Genomic DNA, 24,542 nt, shown 5'->3' with positions numbered 1-24,542 from the left:
CAGGGACTCTGCGCAGCAAATGAGGGTGCCATAAAGTATTTTATAGTAAAGGAAAATCTCGATCTGTATGGACCGCCACTTGAAAAAGAGATAGAACTTGTATTTAGGGGAATGCATACTTCAGTGGCGACGGGGACAGATGAAATACCAATCACTTTTATAAAACAAAATGGTCCTCTTTGGAGTAAAATTCTCTGCCTAGATTTTAAAAGCGGCTATAACAGAAAAATAGTTTACCCCGCTCGTGAAGGGTAGCATCATAGCTCCACTTTTTAAGAAGGGAGACCGTAATGTGATGTATTCCTATAGGTTCTGTATCGATCCCCCTATTCCTGACCCTATCCTGGTTAACAAGTTAACTAGCAGCCATCCCATGATGCAGAAACCGTTATCTGATTACGCCAGACCACGGCACAGGAGCGCGTTATCTGATTAGGTCATAACGCTTGCCATCTAATTAGGCAAAGCAATATTCCTCCAGCCCCTGATAAGGCATACGGAGTCCTCAAAACAAATCAAACCTATGACAACCTGGGAAAAACCCTGCGGCCATTGTTTTGATTTCACCGAGAACTTCAGTAAAAGAATGTGCTAACGACCAGCTCGTATGACATCCTTATTGACGTATCTATGTCCATCCTTACGTCAATCTCGGCACCTTACAGGTATAAATATTACCGACATTGCCTTAAGCAAACACACGCGGTGGTGACGAGATCGGAGCAGCGAGACTTGCCGAAGCCCAGCAGAGAGCGAAGCCCGCTAGCTGCCCCGCCTTCCTGACGCGCTGAGAACGAGACGCTGCCTTTCTCCTGCCGAGAAATCCAGCTCCGGCGCTTCCAAGCAGCCCTTGCAGGCAGCCTGGAATATCGAGACCTCAGACGAGAGATACCATCCCTCAACCATCCTAGATTCCAGGTACAGAACTGAATCACCCCTTGCAGAGAATTCTTGAGTCAGTCACTTGGCAAAACAAACTTAACTTAAACTGCTACTTTCTACTCCAGCCCACGTATTAGGCTTAGGTCAGGTACACCGGGGTAGGCGTGGTTAGAAACACCAGTTGAGTACGATTAGTCAAATGTTTATATGTATGTATCTATTTTATCCATTTTAAACCACCATATGGCTTAGAAACCATATCAATGTTTTTACAGTATTATTTTATAATTCTGCTTTTATTGTATGCACTTTACTTAACCATAAGTATTGCGATAATATCGATCCATTTCTCTTGTACGAGAAAAGAGACTGATCAATAAATAACATCTTTTATTGAACACGCCCGTCTCTTCCTTTTCTCTACAAACTGGTTAAACTAAGAATGCACGTACTGACTGAGTAAAATAAGTTGTCTTTTGTTTTCACACGACTCTAGAGATATACTCTTGATTAGGGGAGAGCAAAGTTGTCATGTTCTATGGTTGTCAGAAACTAAATCCCTTCTTGTCTATCCAGGGAGGTTCAACTCCTCCTTGTCTATTCGAGAAAGTTTCTAGTGAACTCTGAGCTAGCTGGCAAACCCAAAACTTTAAGTCTAATATCGACAGTAGAAGACCTAGTTAACGTCTGGTCTAGGTCTATACTATTGGAGGTATTATTCCAATGCCCAGAGCCTATTGGGATAATAGGCACTACATGGCGCCCAACGTGTTTGGATAGGCGATAAAACTAACGCAAGACTTTAGAGTAACTCAGTCGTGCTTTTTCACTCAGACCCCTTTTTCCCATAATACTCCAAAGACGTCTGGAGTGGGTGAGAGGTAAAATCCGCCAAACCTCGCAGGAGGGAACTCCTATGTATGGCTCTTGGTTCAATCAACGTTGAAGGATACACTGTTCCAAAATATTGTGCATCTAATCTTTGTTTCCATAAGAAACCTGATCTGCAAACAAACAGAAAAACCTTCCTGTCGGTAAAATGGCAGAAAGTGATGATGAAAGAGAGAGAGCTAGATTAGCAGCTGAAATAATAGAAGCTGATAATACTATGCAAGGAGCAGACCCGGATATAAAACTCATCCCGGTCAACATAAGAAGATCTATAACGTTAAAACTTATAGACAATGGACTGACACCAAGAGGTGGTACAGTCATATTCGTAATTGAGGCACACGAATATCGGCAGACAGAGGTATTCTATTCATAGATACACTTTCCAGCAGCAAATGCTGTAACAAAGGAGTTCCACTATTATAAAATAGAGGAACCACCGGATACCTACACTCCTTTCGAGGAAGTGGAAGTACCACTCAAATTCCAAGAGCATCTGCTCTTGTTTAATGGCGCCCTAACACATAATAATCACATCACCAGGCTCGGTCCACTAGGTAGACAAAGAGCAACATGGCCGGTCCTAGCCGGATACACACCACATCCAGACATCGAAAGAATGTCTGCAGCAGATGTTTTAGTACAACTAAAACAGCTAATTAAAATATATAGACAACTAGTCCAATATGTAATGCGGACTTCAACCATCCAACCTGTAGTTAAAATTCCACAGCTGACCCCACATCAGGGGAACACAAATAAAATTACACCACAGAACATACAGTCCTGCCTAGGTAAAGTACCAGCTAAACAGGAACAAATACCATTCTGGTTAGCACAAAAAATCACCCAAATAGAGGCGGTGTTTCCAGACACCACCCCTGTGGATAAACACAGGATTCTGACTATCTGTCTTCCAATGGGAATCGCACCACACGTGGAGGACTGTGACACTTGGGGTACAGTCTTTGCTTCCATTTACACAAAAACACATGGTGTACCATCCATGTCGGTAATACCAGATGTGCTAAAACAAATACGGTCCAGAACCCGCTTTAACTCTTGGTATGAAATTACTAAAAGACTTCAAGCAGGTCTCGGCAATATTACTAGCCAACATAAAAGGAGAAGCAGCGAATGTGGCGATCCGCCAGAGGTTAAAAGAGACAGATATAGCAGACCAACCAGTTGAAATTGCCAGAATTATAGAAAAATCCTATGAAGAACTAGGTAGAGATAGTTTGGGTGGAATACCAGTGAAGCCCCAACTAATTGAAAGTCCTGAAAAAATATTTATTAAAAATAATCTAAACAGTCAAAAGAAGAACTGGGATGGAAACAAACAATCCAATCCAAAAGAAAAGAGATTCCAGTCCAGAGGAAGGTCTCCTCGGCGGAGAGAAAGATCTCCGGACCAAGGACCCAAGTCTCCCCAAAGGGAGCCCTCTGTGAAAAAATACAACCTTAGAAATAGGGATAACATAAAGAAACCGTTAGATATCAAGATTTTGATACACGTCCCTCTCAATCTTTTCAGACTTCCTCGCAGAAATCGGAAAGAAGAGGACAATCGGAACCCAGGGAAGGGCACGTCAAGTCCAAAGACAAGGAACCTGCTCATCCAAATAAAAAATTACAGTTTCCAAAAAAGAAGGTAGCCAGTATTAAAGTATTCAACAATGCCGAGAATACTGAGGACACAGCTGAAAAACGGAGAGTGGGCTCAGACAATGCTAGACAGCGCAGCAGAAGTGAGCATAGCACGCAAAGTCCTTATGAATCATCTGGAGACAGTGGACATGAATGAATACATTCAAGTGGAAACTGCAGACACCAGAGTTAGCAAACCTCAGAAAATATATGAAATAACTTTACGTATAGAAGGGGATAAGACTAGGAAAATAAGGGGCCTTTTTTGGGATAATCTCTCCATGGGCTATGACATCCTTCTAGCTGAAAAAGATTGGCCACCAGAGTTTGTCAGGGAGTGCCCACATGGCGAAGAAATAATTATGCCTGCCTTGTCAAATCATATTCCAATTCATAAAAAATATACACTTGCAAGAAAGTGGGCAGTAGCTCAAGCTCCTGCTTTATATAAAAATCATGTAGGATGGGATGAGGACTCTCCTCCTCACAAAATCCAGTTAAAATCACAACCTACTGCACAAAGGCAGTATCCAATCAAGCAAGAAGCTAAAAAACAGGTAAAAGAAATTCTAGATCAACTAGAATACCAGGGGGTGATTGAAACTTGCACCTCACAGATGAACAACCCTTTGTTTCCTGTCTCCAAATAGACAATTCATATCGTCTAGTTTTGGATTACAGACACCTTAACTCATGTTGCAAAACTTTTGCAGTACAAAACTCGCATAGTGCTGCACTAATGAATAACATAGTGCGCAAAAAATACAAAACAACTTTAGACATCTCTAATGGATTCTTTTGTCAAAATATAGCACCAGAGAGCAGATACTTATCAGCGTTCTCAATAAATGGCGCTCATAAAGAATTCTGTTGGTTACCCCAGGGGTACAAGAACAGCCCAGGAGTATTTTCAGCGAGAGTAACAGAGTTACTACAAACATATGATGACGAAGCATTATCTTATGTCGATGACATATACCTAACAGACGATGACTTGGATACTCACTTGAAGAGAGTGAACACCATAATACTTGGGCTCGCAGCAGAGGGTTACAAATTCAACTTTAAAAAATCTAGAATTGCCCATCTAACAGTCCTGTTCTTAGGATATGAATTATCAAGTGAAGGCAAAAGCCTGGCTGACAATTTCCTAGAGAAATGTGCCGTACTCCAAGCACCTAGAACACTAAAAAACCTACAGTCAATCCTAGGCTTCCTAAATTTCGGAAGAACATACATTGCAAATTACGCAGAAAGGGTCAAACCCCTTTATGATCTAATAAAACCAGATTTTAAAAAAACCAATTGGACTCAAAAACACACAGAAATTCTGAGATCCTTACAAACAGATATGTTAATTAAAACAAAATTAGAAACACGTGATAACACACGCAACCTTGTGATTCGAGTCATCCCAGGAAGATGCGGATTCACATACCTGACCTCTAATTGGGGAAGAAAAGGTACCAATTGCATTCAAATCACACTTGTACACTAAAGCTGAAATGAAATTTAGCCCAACGGAAAAAATTCTTACTGCAACACAGACAGCTATAGCAAAAGAACAAGCCCTTTCACAAGGTAAACGAATAATAATCCTTACACCGATACCAGCCCTAGAGGCTGTAACAAAAGCAAGCATACCGAATGCTAAAGCGCTCCATCCGAGATGGATACAATGGGCTAATTCTCTTGCTGCAACAGACGTGGCATACGAATTTGATCCTAACTTAAAAACACAAGAGTTTCTCCAATACGAATTCGAATGTCCGCCGCCGACCGAAATTCTGCCTCTAGAACATTACGGCTGTATAATATATACAGACGGATCAGCACAACCCGCAGTAGGAGGTAAACAAGCTTACAGTGCTGCGTGTGCGATTGTAAAAGGTCGCTGGCACGATGGGAAATTCAAACCAGCGATCACTAAAACACAATCTCTAGGAGATTGTACAGCTCAGCGAGCAGAACTACTAGCATTCAAGATGGCGCTTGAAAATACCGATCGAGAATTCCCCACACTCATAGTGTGTGATTCGTATTATTGCGTTCAGTCTTACAATGAATACTTACAGATCTGGCTTCAGAATGGTTTTAAGGATGCAAAAGGAGGCACAATCAAGCATAAAATGCTTTGGGAACAAGTAGTTCTTTTACAAAAGGAACTACCAAAGACTCACGTGATACATACACTGAGTCATCAACGTGATGGCGTTCACGTTGCAGGGAATTCATTGGCTGATGAGGCCGCGAAGGCAGCTGTGCAAACGGCTTCCGTAGCTGCCATCACTCGGTCAAAAACAAAAATAGACAGCGATATATTACAAGCTGTCAGCGCTACAGTAAAAGATGCGATAGAAACACTCCCGAAAAGCTTTCCAGTAAAGTACTCATACATAACTGATGCGAATAATGTTCCATTTGCTCGAATCCCTGGAGTGGGGGATAGAGTAATTCCAAACATGGAACATAGGTTAAGACTCATCATAGCGGCACACGAAGGACTTGCTTCTGTACATGCTGGCGTCTCAGCCACAGTATCGTTATTAAAACAGAGATACTGGTGGCCACAAATGAGAAGACAAACCAGGAACTATGTTCTAGAATGTGAAACGCCCCTTCTAATCTCGGATAAACCATTAGCCTGTGTTTACCTGGACCACTGTGGTCCCTTACAAAGGGATGGTAACTATAAATATATCTTGGTCGCAGTGGATTCATTGCCGAGATTCATATGGATGTGGCCCCAGCGAACGGCTGACGCCAGAACTGTTATAAAAGATTTGCGAGTCTTTATCGGCACATACGCAATTGGCATGCTGCATTCTGACCAGGGTCCTGCTTTTAGCTCTCGAGCTTATAAGGAGGCCATGACCAGCATGGGCGTTACATTGCGGTATTCTTGTCCATTTCATCCCGAGGGAAACGGAATTGTTGAAAGAAAAAAACGTGACATAAAGCAATCTATAACAGCAAAGGTATTAGGTTCGGGAGCTGGGTGGGTCAAACATCTAATAAGTGTCCAACGTAGTCTAAACAACTTGCCAAGAAATTCTCTGAGGGGATTCAGTCCGTACGAATTACTGTTTGGGACTAGGATGCTAGTCTTAGATCTTGACAGTCAGACTTCAGTGGTGAAAGAAAAAAACTTTGATATCAAAGATCGTTTGGCTATTTTACAGGACTTAAACAAAACAAGAAAAGACCTGAGCAACATAAAGTTGAAACAGCAGCCAACAACCACTGAAGAACCACCACCTGTCCCAGCAAGACCTGTCTGGATTCCAAAAATCGGGGATCTAGTCAGAGAAAAGATCGCGGTAAAGAAGGAATTTGGGCCTTCTTACAAAAAAGCAGTTCCTGTCTTGTCCATCAACGGGACGAGATCAGTTGTACTACCGCCGCTTGCTGGTAAAAAGGAGAACCGAGTTGTATCCATCGACCTGGTAAAACCACAATCATGTGGCCGATAACAAACAGTAGGCCAAGTGGACTCCCGATAAGTAGTAGAACACCAAGGTTTGCTACAAGTACAGAGGTGCTAACTAAAAGGCTAATCACATTCGAAACGCCTACAGAACAACAACAAGGACTATGCAACAATGCAATGGAACTCACACCTCTGAAAACCCAAATAAAAACATTTAGTAGAAACACACCAACCTACAACGAAGTAACAAATGAATATGCTGAAGCTGCAAGAAACAGTCATCCTGAAGCAATTGGAACAATAGACAGAACGGCATCCGGCTACTTCATCAACTTTGATGATTCTTCTGAAGATCTAAGTGAATCAAAGACACAGCCATCAACAAAAACCTTTAAAGATAAAGCTAAGGAACTTTTGAAACAGCTGAAAGAAACCTATCTGATTTCTCCATGGATTGAATTTTGGGTGTCCTTTGGTGTATTTATCCTGATACTTTGGCTCATCATGATACTATGTTTGGGACGCTTCATTGAGGGAAAATATGCTAAAATGGACACAGCAAGCCAGAAAATCAACTTGATCCTCAAGCCACACACGTCTTCACACGTCAAGAAAAGAGAACTTTCTTCAGTCAATTTCACAGCCAATCCTATACCAGGTGGGGTAGCATGGGACAATACTGACTATGAAATTTATGGTCCGGTTGAGATCCTCAAATATCCACACCAAATCAAGATCTCGTTGAGTGACTTTGTAAAACCAAACTCATTTGCTGATGATTGGGACTTTGAAAGTATTAATAACATGATGTCTGATCTAGTGATGTCTGCTAAATTTACCAAACATGATTATTTGCAGGGTTCATCTAATATCATAGTATGTACTGCTACAACCACTATGGTAACCATTTTCTACATAAATCTGCACAACCTAGAAATGTTTTAAATTATAATCAATGGGAACATTGTGCAACCCCTCCAAAAGGAAGCTCAAGAACCTTTTATGACAAATATTCATACTTTTCAGGGTTCAACACAAGTAATGCTGAAACATTTTATTTCAAATTGTCAAATAAGACAGGAACAAAAACCATGCTTACAAACACGAAATTGATATATTCGTACTCATTTTTTGAACAAATGAATACATTTGGTTTTGATTATTGGGACAAAAATGTTGAAGTAAAAAGTGTTTGGGGTACAAAAGAATGGCAAGTACAAGGTATAGAATCATTGTTTAGAGCCTGCATGATCCCAGAACAAATTATATTCTTGAATGAAACTATTCAACAAACTACCTGTCTTGGATTAGCCAAAATCAAAGACTTAAATAAACCGTCTATTCCAAAACCAACAATGAACAGCAATAGCTCTGCAGATGAAGAGATAGACGTAAACTATGTATTAAACCAAAACAGAACAAATCCTGATTGGAAACAATGGTTAATCTGGCCCACAGATACTAATAACTGTCAAGACAGATTCCTGAAAAAAACACAGGGGTTCACATTGACCAGGCCAGACCCTAGATATTCCCAAAGACAACACCCAGGGATAATCACCACCTACAGTGTGGGCAAACTCTGCCTTCAATGGCTAAAAACTTCCACACTGACAGAAATTAAGCAACACCTAACTTTACTTACTGATGGTGCTGACTTGCGTGATTTCATTATGGGACCGCGCAAACAGCGTCAAAAACGCTTCATAGCAGCCTCTATATATGCAGCTTACAACGAGGCCTGGAAGATAACTCAAATTGAGACAGCAGAAAGTATACGGGAAATTGACCGTATTAATTTGGAAAAATCGCTTTCTGTAGTGGACAATGGGTTAATGACTCTGTCCTCCAGAATCTTTTCATTGGACAGCATTGTGTCATCAGCAATCGACATAATATCGCAAGACTTACTGTTGTTACAACACGGTCAGTCTCAATTGCATTCTATCGTACAGCTTGGCTGGACGTTACAAAATCTGCGTTCAGGCTATGTGCCTTGGCGTTTAATCAACACAACGTCACTTTTCCATATCTTTAACCTTACTGATAAACAAATCAGTATGGCACAAAAGGGTGCTGATTATACAATCCTGAGCATTGAGAAACTCGAGAGATTACCATTGACAATGTCAGAACGACCTGTCATTGAATGGATAATACATGGGATAATTAATATTCCGATATCTACTTTCAGGTTTCAATACTGCCAAAAATATATGCAGGCTGGCATGTACGAAAAATTGGGAAAAGGGTACATTAAGACAACATGGAACTTGCCCTATTCACATGCATGTGTCAGTAATAAAGGACAGAAAGTGTTTCTTAGTGGCAATAATTGTGCAATGTCACTAAGCGGCACACTTCTGTGTAATGGAATTAGTTTGCATGGAGCCTGTGAAGGGAACTCAAATAACCTTTCATGTCACCAGCTAGGCACACCTGCAACAGAGATAGAACCATTCTTTAAAAGACTCTATAACGGGAGTTACATTCTAATTATGGATCGCAGATGTTGTAGTCTACTGCCCGGGGTTCCTTATCTCGTTAGTACAACTGCGAAGGTCATGTGCTGTGGACGCTTATTGTTCCCCAGCTCCTTTCCAGACAGGGAGGCAAGGGCATGGCCTAACTTGAAAATTACTTCTATTTGAGTTGATACTTTAAGCAGAATGAAAACAGTGCTTCTTCAGACGCCGACCAGGCTCACGTCATCAAAAGAAATGTATGATCTCCTAGTCGCAAGGACGACTGCAGAGATTCACTCATTGTTATCAACTAATTCCCCCATACATTTCGCAGAAATCCTGAATGAAATCTTAAATATTTCTGATACCAGTGGAGTCTCAAATGTATTTAAGACAGTATTTTCGATGGCATTAACACCATTCAAAGCCATACAGGGTATTTTTCCAGACTTCGTCCATTCGATTTTTGGAGGAGTTCCCCTCATTTTGGGACTAATTGCAGGAATCCTATTCTTGGTCCTTATATTTCGTTATGGCAAACCGTGTCACAGACAAAACACCCGCGACAAGGGAAGAAACAATCTGAGCCATTGGATACCGGGACCGGATATCAAAAATCCTGGGACTAACCCGGCTTAGAGACCTGAACATGACTTGGTTTCTTTCATTTCGGCCGATATGGCAAAGATGTGTTTTACCTGTATTAAGGTGCATGCTACGCGGAGAAGAATGCGTGTTGGACACCTGTCTGACGCTACAATCGGATGCGCCAATGGATGCAGAAACATTGTTGGGTCCGGTAAAGGCTCATGCATTGTGCTGCCCTCAACGGCTGCCAATCCTGATGACGGCATTCGTGGAAACTTCACCACTACGATTAAGGGGTAGTGAAGATCAAGATGAAAGCAGCATCGATCAGGTACAACCTTCTGTCAGCAATACTACTCAAACCGTCAATGGAGACAATCATGCACATGAATGCATGGTTACATCCTTTTCCGAGTTAGTGGAACTCTCACAGGAAGCTGTTGACAGCTTTTTCAGCAGTCTCAATGATATGATGTTCTCACCAGAGCAGAAATAATGACTCTTGAACAAGCTAGCACACGGCGTTCCCGACACCTTGAATTTGGCCTTCAACTTTAATAATAAAGTAGCAAGATCAACTTTTCCTCCAGTCCACGGACAGCAATTTTTTTAGCAGCCCCATATTTTTTTTTACATTTTACGGAACACTTATCTTCTGCTTAAAGTAAGAACTATTCTTAGAGAACTAATTTCTATTTTTAGAAACTTCATAGACATTAGCTGCCCGCTGGTATGTTCATAAATATTTTTCTCTTGAACTGTGATGAAGTGGTCTCGAACTTTTCTTCTGTATTAAGAGCCATTTCATGTGTAATTACTAATAATGTATACATGCGTGATTAATTTAGCATTAGTCTACTGCTTAAGTGCATATAGTACATATGGCTATTTTATTTTTCCCGTACATTACATAATTTCGAAATGCATTATATGTATTTTGGGGTGGTAAGGTATACACGATACTCTACAGTATGTTTTACTATGCCTAGATTCGTAAATATGGCCATAGTTAGCGTGGAGTGGGTGTGATGTATTCCTATAGGTTCTGTATCGATCCCCCTATTCCTGACCCTATTCTGGTTAACAAGTTAACTAGCAGCCATCCCATGATGCAGAAACCGTTATCTGATTACGCCAGACCACGGCACAGGAGCGCGTTATCTGATTAGGTCATAACGCTTGCCATCTAATTAGGCAAAGCAATATTCCTCCAGCCCCTGATAAGGCATACGGAGTCCTCAAAACAAATCAAACCTATGACAACCTGGGAAAAACCCTGCGGCCATTGTTTTGATTTCACCGAGAACTTCAGTAAAAGAATGTGCTAACGACCAGCTCGTATGACATCCTTATTGACGTATCTATGTCCATCCTTACGTCAATCTCGGCACCTTACAGGTATAAATATTACCGACATTGCCTTAAGCAAACACACGCGGTGGTGACGAGATCGGAGCAGCGAGACTTGCCGAAGCCCAGCAGAGAGCGAAGCCCGCTAGCTGCCCCGCCTTCCTGACGCGCTGAGAACGAGACGCTGCCTTTCTCCTGCCGAGAAATCCAGCTCCGGCGCTTCCAAGCAGCCCTTGCAGGCAGCCTGGAATATCGAGACCTCAGACGAGAGATACCATCCCTCAACCATCCTAGATTCCAGGTACAGAACTGAATCACCCCTTGCAGAGAATTCTTGAGTCAGTCACTTGGCAAAACAAACTTAACTTAAACTGCTACTTTCTACTCCAGCCCACGTATTAGGCTTAGGTCAGGTACACCGGGGTAGGCGTGGTTAGAAACACCAGTTGAGTACGATTAGTCAAATGTTTATATGTATGTATCTATTTTATCCATTTTAAACCACCATATGGCTTAGAAACCATATCAATGTTTTTACAGTATTATTTTATAATTCTGCTTTTATTGTATGCACTTTACTTAACCATAAGTATTGCGATAATATCGATCCATTTCTCTTGTACGAGAAAAGAGACTGATCAATAAATAACATCTTTTATTGAACACTCCCGTCTCTTCCTTTTCTCTACAAACTGGTGAAACTAAGAATGCACGTACTGACTGAGTAAAATAAGTTGTCTTTTGTTTTCACACGACTCTAGAGATATACTCTTGATTAGGGGAGAGCAAAGTTGTCATGTTCTATGGTTGTCAGAAACTAAATCCCTTCTTGTCTATCCAGGGAGGTTCAACTCCTCCTTGTCTATTCGAGAAAGTTTCTAGTGAACTCTGAGCTAGCTGGCAAACCCAAAACTTTAAGTCTAATATCGACAGTAGAAGACCTAGTTAACGTCTGGTCTAGGTCTATACTATTGGAGGTATTATTCCAATGCGCAGAGCCTATTGGGATAATAGGAACTACACTACAGTAATATACCAGAAAACTATCATCAGATCGCCCTTCTTGACACAGTAGGTAAAGGCTTTGCTAAATGCCTGTTGACCCACATTAGTAAATGGGCAGAAGCTCATAAAATTATACCTATGGAGCAAACTGGGTTCAGGATTAAGCATGGAACGATTGATAATATCAAGATGCGGTCCGGGGAGGTGCCGATTAGGTAGCAAAGCGCGATTTCACAAGACAGGATCAATGTATCCCATAAGTGAAATTGACCCCCCAGCGTGACCATGAAGCGTCAATTTTCGCTTCTTTAAAACCTACTAATTGAGAGGAACGTATGTATTTTAAAATAAATGCATGCATGAATTCACTTTAATATTGTTATAAGATTCACGATCCCCACTATTGGGATTTAGGAGTGGCATATGCAGGGCTGGTCCCTGCATGGTCCCGATGAAATGCTAGGGGTAGCATGAAACATGTCGACCATATAGATCACTGAGTCAACCACATTATAGGTTGCCCTAAAGTGACATCAACCCCACTTTTAATATACCTGCATAGGAGCTCAATAAAACAGTTAGGCCCACTAAGTATGGTATTTTTAACACACACACACCCACTCCACCTATTCTTTTTGCACCACACATAGTCATTCACATTAACAGTGCTCCTGCGTAGTTCGTGAGTCGCAGCACGCCCCTTTTCGTAGAGAACTGGGATGGCCCCAATGATGAAGCATGTCACCGTGGGGAAACCCCGGTGAGTGAGGGGACACTAGAAAGATATTTTTCTTTCTTGAAGGCGTAGGGCTTCAAATCAGCCGTACACCTGAACTGAGCTAGGCCCCAGGGTCCCATGACTGGGATCCATACTGTTGTTTGCACGATTGATAATATGACAGCCCTTCAGGTAATAAATAAAAAATATGTTAAAGTTAGAGGGGGAAGGGTATACAAATCTGTTATTGACTTCTCCGTAGCTTATGATAAAGTAGATCGCTCTTTGCTGTGGAGTAAGCTTTCAAATTTAGGTATGTCGGATACCCTTTTAGAGTTACTTCACACCCTTTATACTGATACTAGGTATAGAGTTTTATTTGGTGAGGATAGGAGTTTATCGCAAGGTATCCCTACTCAAAAAGGGTTAAAAGAAGGGTGCTTGCTTGACGCCCTTCTGTTCTCACTATACATTTCAGACCTCCCTGATAATTTGCCAGCTTATTATGTGCCCACTTTATGCAGGCGACACCCTAATTTTTTATCAAACCCTGAAGGGTTTAAATAGTCGTCTGCAGGCACTCCAAACATTTGTTGAGGCTGATTTCTTAAAGTTCAATGTATCTAAAAATAAAATTATTTGTATGCATGGGAGGAAGAAGTAAAAGTATGGAAATTGCATGGTCTTTGTGTGGTAAAAAATGGAAATTGTAAAATTGTATCCTTTTAGGGGGAAGATAGTTCGCAGAAATTTAAGTGACAAAGATCATGTAGAAAATAATATGTCTAAAGCCACTTTCCAAGCTAAATGTATGTGCTTCCTTTATAGGGCCACCCGGAGAACACATTTTGCACCTTTATTGGAGGTTTATCATGTTATGATTTTTGCCTCCTTATTATATGGCATTAATTGATGTATCAAAATTGGGCTTTTTAAATACAATGAAAGGTCGAACTCTTAGAAGCCTGGTATCAATTAACCCAGCTCTTTCTGTAGCCAATTTGGGTTGAGAAGTGCATGAGTGCAGGGCCTTGCAGGGGTAGTGTGTTGGACCGTTGGCCTAGCAAAGAGCAACCATGGTACGCTTAGATTCTGGTTATGAAAAGAAATTCTAGATGACCCAAAAGAAAATTAATTCATCTATAGAAATGTTATGAGTCCGACATATTTGCTGCAAATATACTCTTCTTTGATTTTTACTCTGATGCCGCAGCAATTAAAACTTACTTTAAAACAGGTTACCTGGTCATTAGGTTTGCATATTGACAGGGAGGCATGTATCTTAAAGAGGGGTTACCATTAATTCATGTTTAATAATCAAAGCAGGGGCTTATATTTTGTGGAATCTGCCGCATGGAGTGCACCATTTTTGGATACTGATGAGAAAGGTCATGCTCCCTTTAAATTCCCTCCTAGCTAAATGGTATGGGTCATCAATGATCTGTGACCTGTGTGAAAATGGTTTCCAAGATATTAAACACATTTTATGTATTAGTTCTGCTTTGCTATTATGTCGGCAGAAATGGCTGAGGCCAATATGTTAGCAGTTATCTATCCTCTCAGCATCAGCAATATTACAATCACTTTATGCTCCTCCAAATGAACTATTTTGTAATAGAATTTTATACTTTTTTAAGTGTGTCCTAAAATGATATTAATGTGCACAAGTTTGTACATTTTAGAGGCTGAGTGTTTCCTATATGTGCATTTCTTACCTTTTATGTATCAGTCATTTGCATTGTCCTATTGCTACTTTGGGGTATATAAATATTTCTTTTCTCTTTTTAAATAATTCTTAAATTCCTTCACTGATGGCACGAAAGACACTTTATATTCTGTTTTGTATAACATGTTGCTGCTTGCTGGAATCTTGTGAAATGACAGCTTTTAGAACCTTGAATATCTTATATGATTGTTAGATCTCTTGGTGGGGGTGGTGTATTTTACTATGTGTATACAATTTTAAATTAGAATCTCTTTTTATCTATATGTATGTAATTTTGTGTTTTTGTGTGGACCTCTTTGAAGTTCCGTAATCATAAATAAAAATAAACTTGAAACTTGACAATGGTCAACCTTTCATTGCCAAAAGTGGTGCATTGCCAAAAGTGGTGCCACCATGTTCGTGGTAGCACTTTCATCAACACTCTCTGCCAAACAGGCAGGGAGCTCTAAATTGGAAGGATCAGTGTGGCGCCCAATAAGCTTTTTCTAAATGAGAGATGTGATCAGTACAAAGCAGGCAAAGTGCAACATATCAATGTGTAACAGAATTTCGAATTGGCCAAGCCACTTCTGAAACTTAAAATCCATTTTGTATCCACTATGTAGCATTCATTAGTGCCACTATTGTAACAGAACATGTTTTGCATTAATAGAATGTGACAAAGTGTACTGTATCCCATCCCTCACAAATCTCCACATGCAAGTAATTACGATTAGAAGAGGTTCGTGGTGGACTATTTCTTGATAGCTGGAGCAATGCCACAAGCAGGCTTATTTCAGCTGATTGATAGCTGCCTTGTCCCTCTTAATCACAAAGGGATCCCTATTGTCAATGCCAAACATGTCTCTTTCAGAGACAGGAGTCACAATACTGGTGGATATGTCTCTCACTCGATTAAGTAAGGCTTGTTGTCTAATACTGCCCACAGAACACACTCACATAGTTCTGTTCAGAGGGCCTACCCCAATGATCACGGCCAATGAGCATACCGCTGGAGCTGGCCATGCACTGTGACTGTCTAATGTTAAATGGGCCACCATTGGTACATTTCAGTCAATTTCTTCAGGTCATTTCGAGAAGGTTTTGTGATACAACTTGTGTCAGGGTGTGTACACATGAACTACAAAAGCCAAACCCAAAGCCTTCATAATCATAAGGGGATGGTAGGGATTGTACATCACGGATGCTATGATGAAAAGCTGTAAATTGCTGTGAGGAAGAATCAATCTAGGTATCCAATCTGCTGGGACTACAGGGATGAAGAGACACTTCCACAACTCTCTTGATTTGAAGCCTATCTTCTACATCTCCCCATTCGCCAAGTATGATTCAATGTGTTTCTAGAGAGCCTGCTTTCGAGCCTCTCCAGACACCTACAAGTAAGTAGACCTAAAAGCTGGGAAAGATTCACCATGCTTTGTATACAAAAATGAGGAGCCTCGAGAATACCTTTTCCCGTTTGTACAGGTGTTGAATCCAACACAAGGAAATGCATCCCAGGGTAACATACTCTCAGCTGGCTGCTTGTGAGAGGGGCAATGTACGAAAAATGTGGCAACTGTTCGGAGCAAATGAAGGTGGGAGGGAGCCAGTGCATGCAATGTTAATGCAACTAAGAAAGAGCAAACAAAAACCTCCTTCCTTACACCTGTACTCAGGTTCTGAGGGAACATACAGATCCAAAGCATCTACTCCACGATTTGCCTAGAAAACTATCACCCGGTGACGATTGTCTTCAGGATGGATACACTTGTGGGGGAGAGATTAACAGCCTAGCCCAGGTGACAAAAGAGAATACATACTGATCTGTGAGCACCATAACATTGTAGGAGCCGCAGAAGACGTTTCTTTCTTCCATTGAGATCGTTTCAGTCTCCAGCCCAGTATAAGCTGCATCCAGGTCCTCCTGGAAAAGAAATAGAAAATATAAATATATATTTAATTTAATAGAAGAATTTCGCTGTTATACAAAATATTACTTGCCGATTTTCAGCAGGCTAGGATGGCCCACTCAGTAAGACATTCCATTTAATTCCTCTACCACTCATATTTCTACAAGCATCTCTTTTCTGCCCAGGACTAATCACTGAGTGTGAAAATGGACTGCTGCCTCATCAGGCGGTCATTATTCCATACATAGGGTTTCATTCAACTTTATTCATCAGTGTGGCATTGCCAATATGTTATAGGCATGCAGTACACCAGTGTGGATGCTGTTCAGCATGGCTAAAGGTTAGTGGGGTAAAGGAGAGTGGAATGGAGTTTCATAAAGTGGAATAGAGTGAGAGTCTTATGGAGTGGCGTAGAGAGTTGCGCAGTGGCGTAGAGTAGAGTTGAGTAGCGTAGAGTGAAGTGAAGTGAAGTGCAGTGTCATGGAGTGGTATAAATTAGAGTGGTGCAGAGTGTTGTGGAGTGTATTGTAGTATTTTGGAGTGTGGAAGGGCTCAGAGTGGAGTAGAGTGGAGTTGCATAGAGCGGTGTGGAGTGGCATAGAGGGTGTTTAGTAGAGTGGAGTATAGTGTTGTAGAGTATAGTGGCATAGAATTGAGTACATTGTCGTACAGTGCAGTGTCATAGATTGGGGTAGTGTAGGAGAGTGGAATGGCACAGGGTGGAGTGTTGTAGAAGAGAGTCTCCAAGAGTGGAGTGGCATAGACTGCCACAGTGGAGTGGCCTAGCATGGAGTAGTGTGCTGCAGAATAGAGTGGAGTAAAGTGGCATGGAGGGAGTTGCGAGGAGTGGAGTAGTGTCATAGAGTGGAGAGGAGTGTCAGTGTGAACAGAGTTTAATGGAGTAGAGTGTCAGAGTGTAGTATCGTGGAGCAGAGTGTTGTAGAGTGCCTAGAGTGAAGTGGCATCAAGTACCGTGGTGCAGAGGAGAATTGTATAGAGTGTGGTGCTGTAGAGTGCATTGGTTTTGAGTAAAGCGGTGTAGAGTACAGTGGCTTAGAGTACAGTGGCTTAGAGTGCAGTGACGTAGAGTACAGTGGCACAGAGTGCAGTGGTGTAGAGTGCAATGGCACAGAGTAGATTATTTCAGAGTAGAGTGAAATGGCATAGAGTGGAGTGGTGTAGCGTAGATTGGAGTGGTACAGGGTAGAGTGCAGAGGTGTGGAGTAGAATGCCATAGATTAGAGTGGTGTTGATTGCAGTGACATGGAGTGCAGTGGTCCAGAATAGATTAGAGTAGCAGAGCGGAGTGATGCAGACTGTAGTGGACTAAAGTGCCGTGGCCTAGAGTGCAGTAGAGTGGAATAGAGGGGAGTAGGGTAGGGTAGATTGTAGTGACATAGAGTGCAATGACATTGAGTGCAGTCTTGCAGAGTAGAGTGTCATACAGTACAGTGTTGTAGAGTACAGTGGCATACAGTGCACTGGTGTAGAGTGCATTAGTGTTGAGTGATGCAAAGCAGAGTGGTGTGGAGAGCAGTGGCATAGAGTACAGTAGTCAAGAGTGCAGTAGTATAGAGTGCAGTGGCGTAGAGTAGATTATTTCTGAGTACAGTGAAGTGCCATAGAGTGGAGTGGTATAGGGTAGATTGGAAGGGTGCAGAGTAGAGTGCAGAGGTGTGGAGTAGAGTGGCGTAGAGTGGAATGTTGCAGAGTAGAGTATAATGGAGTAGAGCGCAGTGATGCAGAGTAGCTGGAGTAGAGTGCCGTGGCATAGAGTGCAATGGTTTTGAGTAAAGCGGTGTAGAGTGCAATGGCATAGAGTGCATTGGTTTAGAGTAGAGTGGTATACAATAGAGTGACATAGAGTAGATTGGCGCAGCATACAGTGCAGTGGCGTAGAGTGGAGTGGCACAGAGTGGAATGACACAGAGTGGAGTGGCACAGAGTGGAGTGGCACAGAGTGGAGAAGCGCAGTGTAGAGTGGTGCAGAGTGGAGTGGCGAAGAGTGGGGTAGAGTGCAATGGCATAGAGTAAAGTGGTATAGAGTAGAGAGGAGTGGAGTAGCATAGAGTGGAGTGATGCAGAGTAGAGTGCAGTGGTGTGCAGTGTTGCAGAGTAGAGTGGAGTGGGATAAAGTGGAGTATGCTTGGTGTGGTAGCGGACTGCCATTACAAACAAAACCTTTTCAATTGAAGTGACTGTTACATTTGCACAGACTTACAATTTTACTGATAAAAGTATACAAGGCACAAACGATAATGTGTGGAAATGTCATCACCTAGAGTATTGATTTGTTTTGATCTTATTAAAAAATGTGTTTCTACCACACTTCAGAATTACCCAAAAATTTGCTTCATTTGTGCTCTCCTAAATCTGATGTATTCTGAAATATCAGCTCAGTCCATTTACAGAGATTCCCATTTTTTTGTGTGCTAGGAAGAAAAAAAACATCGTACAGACTTCCTCAAGCACAGCCAAGTAACCAGTATGATTGTCACATAAATCCTCTCACTTTGAGGTCAGAGAAAGAAAAGTAAACGCCAAACTCCCTGGAAGACAGAGCCTGACATTTGGCCTCTGTCTTTGAATGCACAGAAAATATGACAAGATAACAACAAGATATAAGAATCTTTTCACAGAAAGTGAAATCTCGGAAGGATAAAGTAAAGAAGGTTTGGGCAAAGTAAGTGACAAACTCAAGCTGGACACCCTTGAACAAATGAAGCCAGCAAACAGAAATAAAGCAAATGTGAGTTACAAAGCCAATGGTCAGCAATGGGCGGAATCCATTCCTAAAGATGCTGTCTGAATGTCCCCAATTGTCTGTAAGCAAAGCAAACAGCTGAGCTATCTGACAGGCTTTGACCTCAAAAGGGTCTCCGACATTGTGCTGATGGTCTGAGCCTCCAATCCTCATATTCTAAGATAAATGGATGAAGAAACCTGCACACGTTTAAGGGCTCATCTGTCTAAAGCTATGCGCTCTTTGTGTATGACGTCCCTTAGAACACTCAGTGCAAAAACATCCTTGTTTACCAAGCCAGAATCTATATATATAAAAACGAAAGTATGTCCGTTTGTCCTTTATGCATTACTACACTGTTCATCCAATCAGCATGAAACTTTGGGAAGTTGTTGAGTACACTCCCGCGAAGGTTTCTGGCTAAAAGAAAATTTTAAATTAAAAAAATAAAAAAATAAAAAAATTGCTAAAAGTTGTTGAGTACATTCCCGCGAAGGTTTCTGGCAAAAAAAAAAACAATTGTTTAATATCGGCCCCCCAGGGCCCTCATAATCTTTCCAATACTGAATGTTTACAGTTTACGGTGCGACTCGCTTTTGCAATGACCATCAACAAAGCACAAGGACAATCGCTGCAAGTGTGTGGACTAGATTTGGAAAATCCGTGATTCTCACATGGACAACTGTATGTGGCCAGCTCACGCGTCGGAAAACCTTCTGATTGATTCGTGTACGCAACGTTTACAGTTTCCGGTGCGACTCGCTTTTGCAATGACCATCAACAAAGCACAAGGACAAACGCTGCAAGTGTGTGGACTAGATTTGGAGAATCCGTGCTTATCACATGGACAACTGTATGTGGCAAGCTCACGCGTCGGAAAACCTTCTGATTTATTTGTGTACGCAACAGACGGAAAAACAAACAATAACGTGTATCCACAAGCACTCGAATAAATAAACAGAATTAAAACAACACTTTAAAATGTTTTACATATTAAAATGAATAAGTTTCAATAATAATGACACAATGTAAATTGAATGTTATAATAACAAGTTTCCTTAAATTTCCTTTCTTCTGAGATCGCAGCAACGCGCGACGGGTAAGCTAGTTGTATATATATGCATGTACTTCAAATGAAGTATTCAGATGTTTTAAGCAGTTCAGCTGGCTGCAGTTATATTATGCTGCATATTTGGTGATGATTCCACTCAGAGATCACTTCTTCAAAATCTTTGACAGAATGCCAAATAAAATGTCATTTCTTATTCAGCTCTGTCAAGATGCTCTCTGTGGTTTTGAAACAACATGCGACCTAACAAGTATGAATGTTATATGGTCCAATAAAACAATACACCCTCCAGCAGCTCTGAATGAGCCTCTTAGACAACTGACCATGAGACCTGCTTGTTGAGCAGCTATTTAAACAGGAATATTGACCAACTTTCTGAATTCGGGGTGTACAATTCCTTACCTTTAGTCTGGACAGAGGCAGATTTTCTATTTTCTGAATTGTATCTCCATCCTCGGCCAATTTTGGCACCGGGACTTCACGGACTTTGGCATAGCAAGCACTCACTCCCTTCGGAGATGTGCCCTGCAAAAAAAACAAAAAAAATACAACCGATGTCAAGAGGTTTGTGTTATGGTCAGTGCATTATGCGAACTAGGAGCAGCCTTTGCCCATCTAACAGAGGTGGACAATGGCCTGGCTCCTGAAGAAAGTAACTTTCAAATAAGCAAGTGCCCCTTATCAGACCTGAGTTAATAATGGTTTACTCTCTGGCTGTCACTCACGTCTAGGCATAGGGTTAAGCTTCATGGCTGTTCTGACAGTTAGTGCCCACAACAAACCAGGTTGTCACTTTATCTGAGTGACGCTTTACCACCAGATTTACCTCAGCATCCCCTCAGTCTGACTGCTGAATACTGAGAGAAGTTCGAAGTATCCGCTCTTACCACAGGGTACGGATTACTGTAGTAAAATAAATTATTCAGAAACTCTTTGGTCGATGGCACTCACTCCAGTGGCCCCACTCACAAAGTTACCCGTCAGAGCCCATGTTTATTTGTCTAGAGTGAATATGTGCACCACCACCATGTGCAAGTAATAGTTGCTTGTTTTTCCACAAGAATTACAGAGCCAAACTGAAAGTATTTGAAATACATTACTGCAGAGTCTATGCAAGATACTTTGGGGCAGATTTACAAGCCGCTTGCGACATCTTTACGACACCGTTGCGTCATTTCTGTGATGCAGCGGCAGCATAAACAATGCCCCACCATGCAACATATTAACAACGTGATGCATCTAGAGAGATGCGTCATGTTGTAAAGCCATGCACCACATTATACCTGCATCAGGTATAATGTATGCAGGGTGGGCGTTCCGTCGCAAGGAAGCCTCGTAAAGGCTACAAGATTTCACGGAGACACTTTTACGACCCCGCAAAACCTTACGCCTGCTTGTACCAGGCAAAAGGAGTGACGCAGCACAGCAAGTATAGGCCACCCCTGAGCAGTGCTGGAGTTGGGTAATGTGTGCAACACAACTCCAGCACTGCGGCATCTTTATGATGACAGTTGCGTCACGCATCTCTCTATCCTTACGCCACGGTGCACCGCATTGTAAATGCGCCACATCCATGTTGGCGCAAGGGTTTTCTTACGTCACGCAAAATAACTGGCGCATCCCTGCTAATATGCAGGGATGCACCAGTTATTGTAAATCTGCCCCTTTTTGTTTTGCTTTGTAACTGTGTATTATCGTTCGGAGGCGGTCTGGTGGATGCATTGCTGACTGTGGAATCAGAGCACCCAGGTTCTAAATCCTGCTTCATCACCTGACTATATCAGAAATACAGAACACATCAAAGTGATTTCCCATATCTCAAGCGAAGCTTGAATATTTACAACTCATTATTGTTAAAATATCATTTTGGGACTGAGGACCAGAAACTGCAAAGATAGAGTCACATTGGGGTAGAAGGACGTAAGGACAAATACTACAATCATTAAAAGTCACTAGTACAAATGCAAATAAAATGATAAAATCCAAGCTCTGCATAAGGTGATGGCTGAAAATGCTCCGGGTGCTGTTCCTGTGATATGGGAAGTAGGAGTGGGACATACAGTGCTATCCTGATTTATTTCATTATAAATGGAAAGCGAGGGCCGAAATCCTATACATTGCTTTGTGCGTAAAGTCGGAATGGCACTTTAGAGAAAGGGCATTGCAGTGCTTAATTTGTAAAACAAAAAAGAAGTGCAGGTTCTATAAATTTTGCCAAGGAGGCCACCTCTCACTTCTTCCTCCGGTGATCCCTACTTTCAACACTCTCACTGCCTCAGTCTCTATCTTCTAACCTTAATCTGTTGTCTGTCCCCTAAGTCATTTGCTCTAAGAGTCTATCCTCTCACCTCTCTAACTGTTTTCTATCATCTTTGTCACACCTGGTGTGTTACCTTATTCCCTGCATTTCTGATTTGCCCTCTATTCATTCTACTCCTGCCTTTTTCCTCTTCACTTTTTTCCATGCTCTGCTCTCTCTCCCCTCGATCTTGGCTCTTTACTATCACGCTTCTAGCAGTGATTGTTGTTTCTCCATTTTATCATTTGTCTGCTTTTTTTCCTCTGTCCTGTACTCTACATCCTTTCATTCTATCTTCTCTCTTCTTAAGGCTCTCTTCTTCACATCATGGCTGCTTTCTCTTTGTATCTGATTTGCTCTCCTTTTCTTCTACTTAGCTCCGTCTTATCTCTCTCCTCTCCTGTTGCTTCTTTCTCCTCTTTACTCCGGCTCTCTCTCTTGTCATGTATTCCTATAGGTTCTGTATCGATCCCCCTATTCCTGACCCTGTTCTGGTTAATAATTAACTAGCAGCCATCCCACGGTGCAAAAACCGTTATCTGATTAAGCCACACCACGGCACAGAAACGTGTTATCTGATTAGGTCATAACGCATGCCATCTAATTAGGCAAGCGCTATTCCTCCAGCCCCTGATAAGGCATACGGAGTTCTCAAAACAAATCAAACCTATGACAACCTGGGAAAATCCCGACAGCCATTGTTTTGATTTCACAGAGAACTTCAGTAAAGAATGTGCTAACGACCAGTTCGTATGACATCCTTATTGACGTATCTATGTCCATCCTTACGTCAATCTCGGCACCTTACAGGTATAAATATTACCGACATTGCCTTAAGCAAACACACGCGGTGGTGACGAGATCGGAGCAGCGAGACTTGCCGAAGAGGCCAGCACACAGCGAAGCCCACTGGCGCTGCCCCGCCTTCCTGACGCGCTGAGAACGAGACGCTGCTTTTTCTCCTGCCGAGAAATCCAGCTCCGGCGCTTCCAAGCGGCCCTCGCAGGCAGCTGGAATATCAAGACCAGAGACGAGAGATACCAGCCCTCAACCATTCTAGATCTCAGGTACAGAACTAAATAACCCCTTGCAGAGAATTCTTGAGTCAGTCACTTGGCAAAACAAACTTAACTTAAACTGCTACTTATCTACTCCCGCCCACGTATTAGGCTTAGGTCAGGTACACTGGGGTAGGCGTAGTTAGAAGCACCAGTTGAGTACGATTAGTCAAATGTATATATGGATGTATCTATTTTATCAATTTTAAATATCATATGGCTTAGAAACCATATCAATGCTTTTACAGTATTATTTTATACTTCTGCTTTTATTGTATGCACTTTACTTAACCATAAGTATTGCAATAATATCGATTCATTTCTCTTGTACGAGAAAAGAGACTGATCAATAAATAACATCTTTTATTGAACACGCCCGTCTCTTCCTTTTCTCTACAATCTGGTGAAACTAAGAATGCACTGAACTGACTGAGTAAAATAAGTTGTCTTTTGTTTTCACACGACTCCAGAGATACACTCTTGATTAGGGGAGAGCAAAGTTGTCATGTTCTATGGTTGTCAGAAACTAACAGCCTGATTCATGTACGGGCCGTTTTGCGTGGCCCTAATAGCGAATCATAGCGACTCGCTATTGAGGACACGCAAAACGGTATTCATGTAGGAATTGCTAAATAAATAGCGATTCCTACATGTTCTCTATTTGCGAGTAGAAAATTGCTACTCGCAAAAAAAGGAATAACTCCCCATTCATTCCTATGGGCCAAAAGGCCCATAGGAATGAATGGGGAGTATCCCTTATTTGCGAGTAGCAATTT

At 41.7% G+C, this 24,542-nt stretch overlaps 1 protein-coding gene across 1 annotated transcript in view; it reads right to left on the bottom strand.

The window, feature by feature from the left end:
* Positions 1–24,542, bottom strand: part of FBXW10 (F-box and WD repeat domain containing 10) — a 272,397-nt gene that overhangs the window by 164,383 nt on the left and 83,472 nt on the right. The window contains exons 5-6 of the mRNA XM_078650857.1: positions 20,812–20,934; positions 16,508–16,611 (exon numbers count right to left, since the gene is read on the bottom strand). Of these exons, the coding sequence (XP_078506983.1) occupies positions 16,508–16,611; positions 20,812–20,934 (227 nt within the window). The remainder of the gene's footprint in view (positions 1–16,507; positions 16,612–20,811; positions 20,935–24,542) is intronic.

This window comes from Lissotriton helveticus, chromosome 7 (assembly GCF_964261635.1).
Source record: "Lissotriton helveticus chromosome 7, aLisHel1.1, whole genome shotgun sequence".
Lineage (NCBI taxonomy): Eukaryota > Metazoa > Chordata > Amphibia > Caudata > Salamandridae > Lissotriton > Lissotriton helveticus.
Note: the sequence above shows the minus strand (reverse complement) of the source record. Positions and strands in the feature narration are given on the sequence as shown.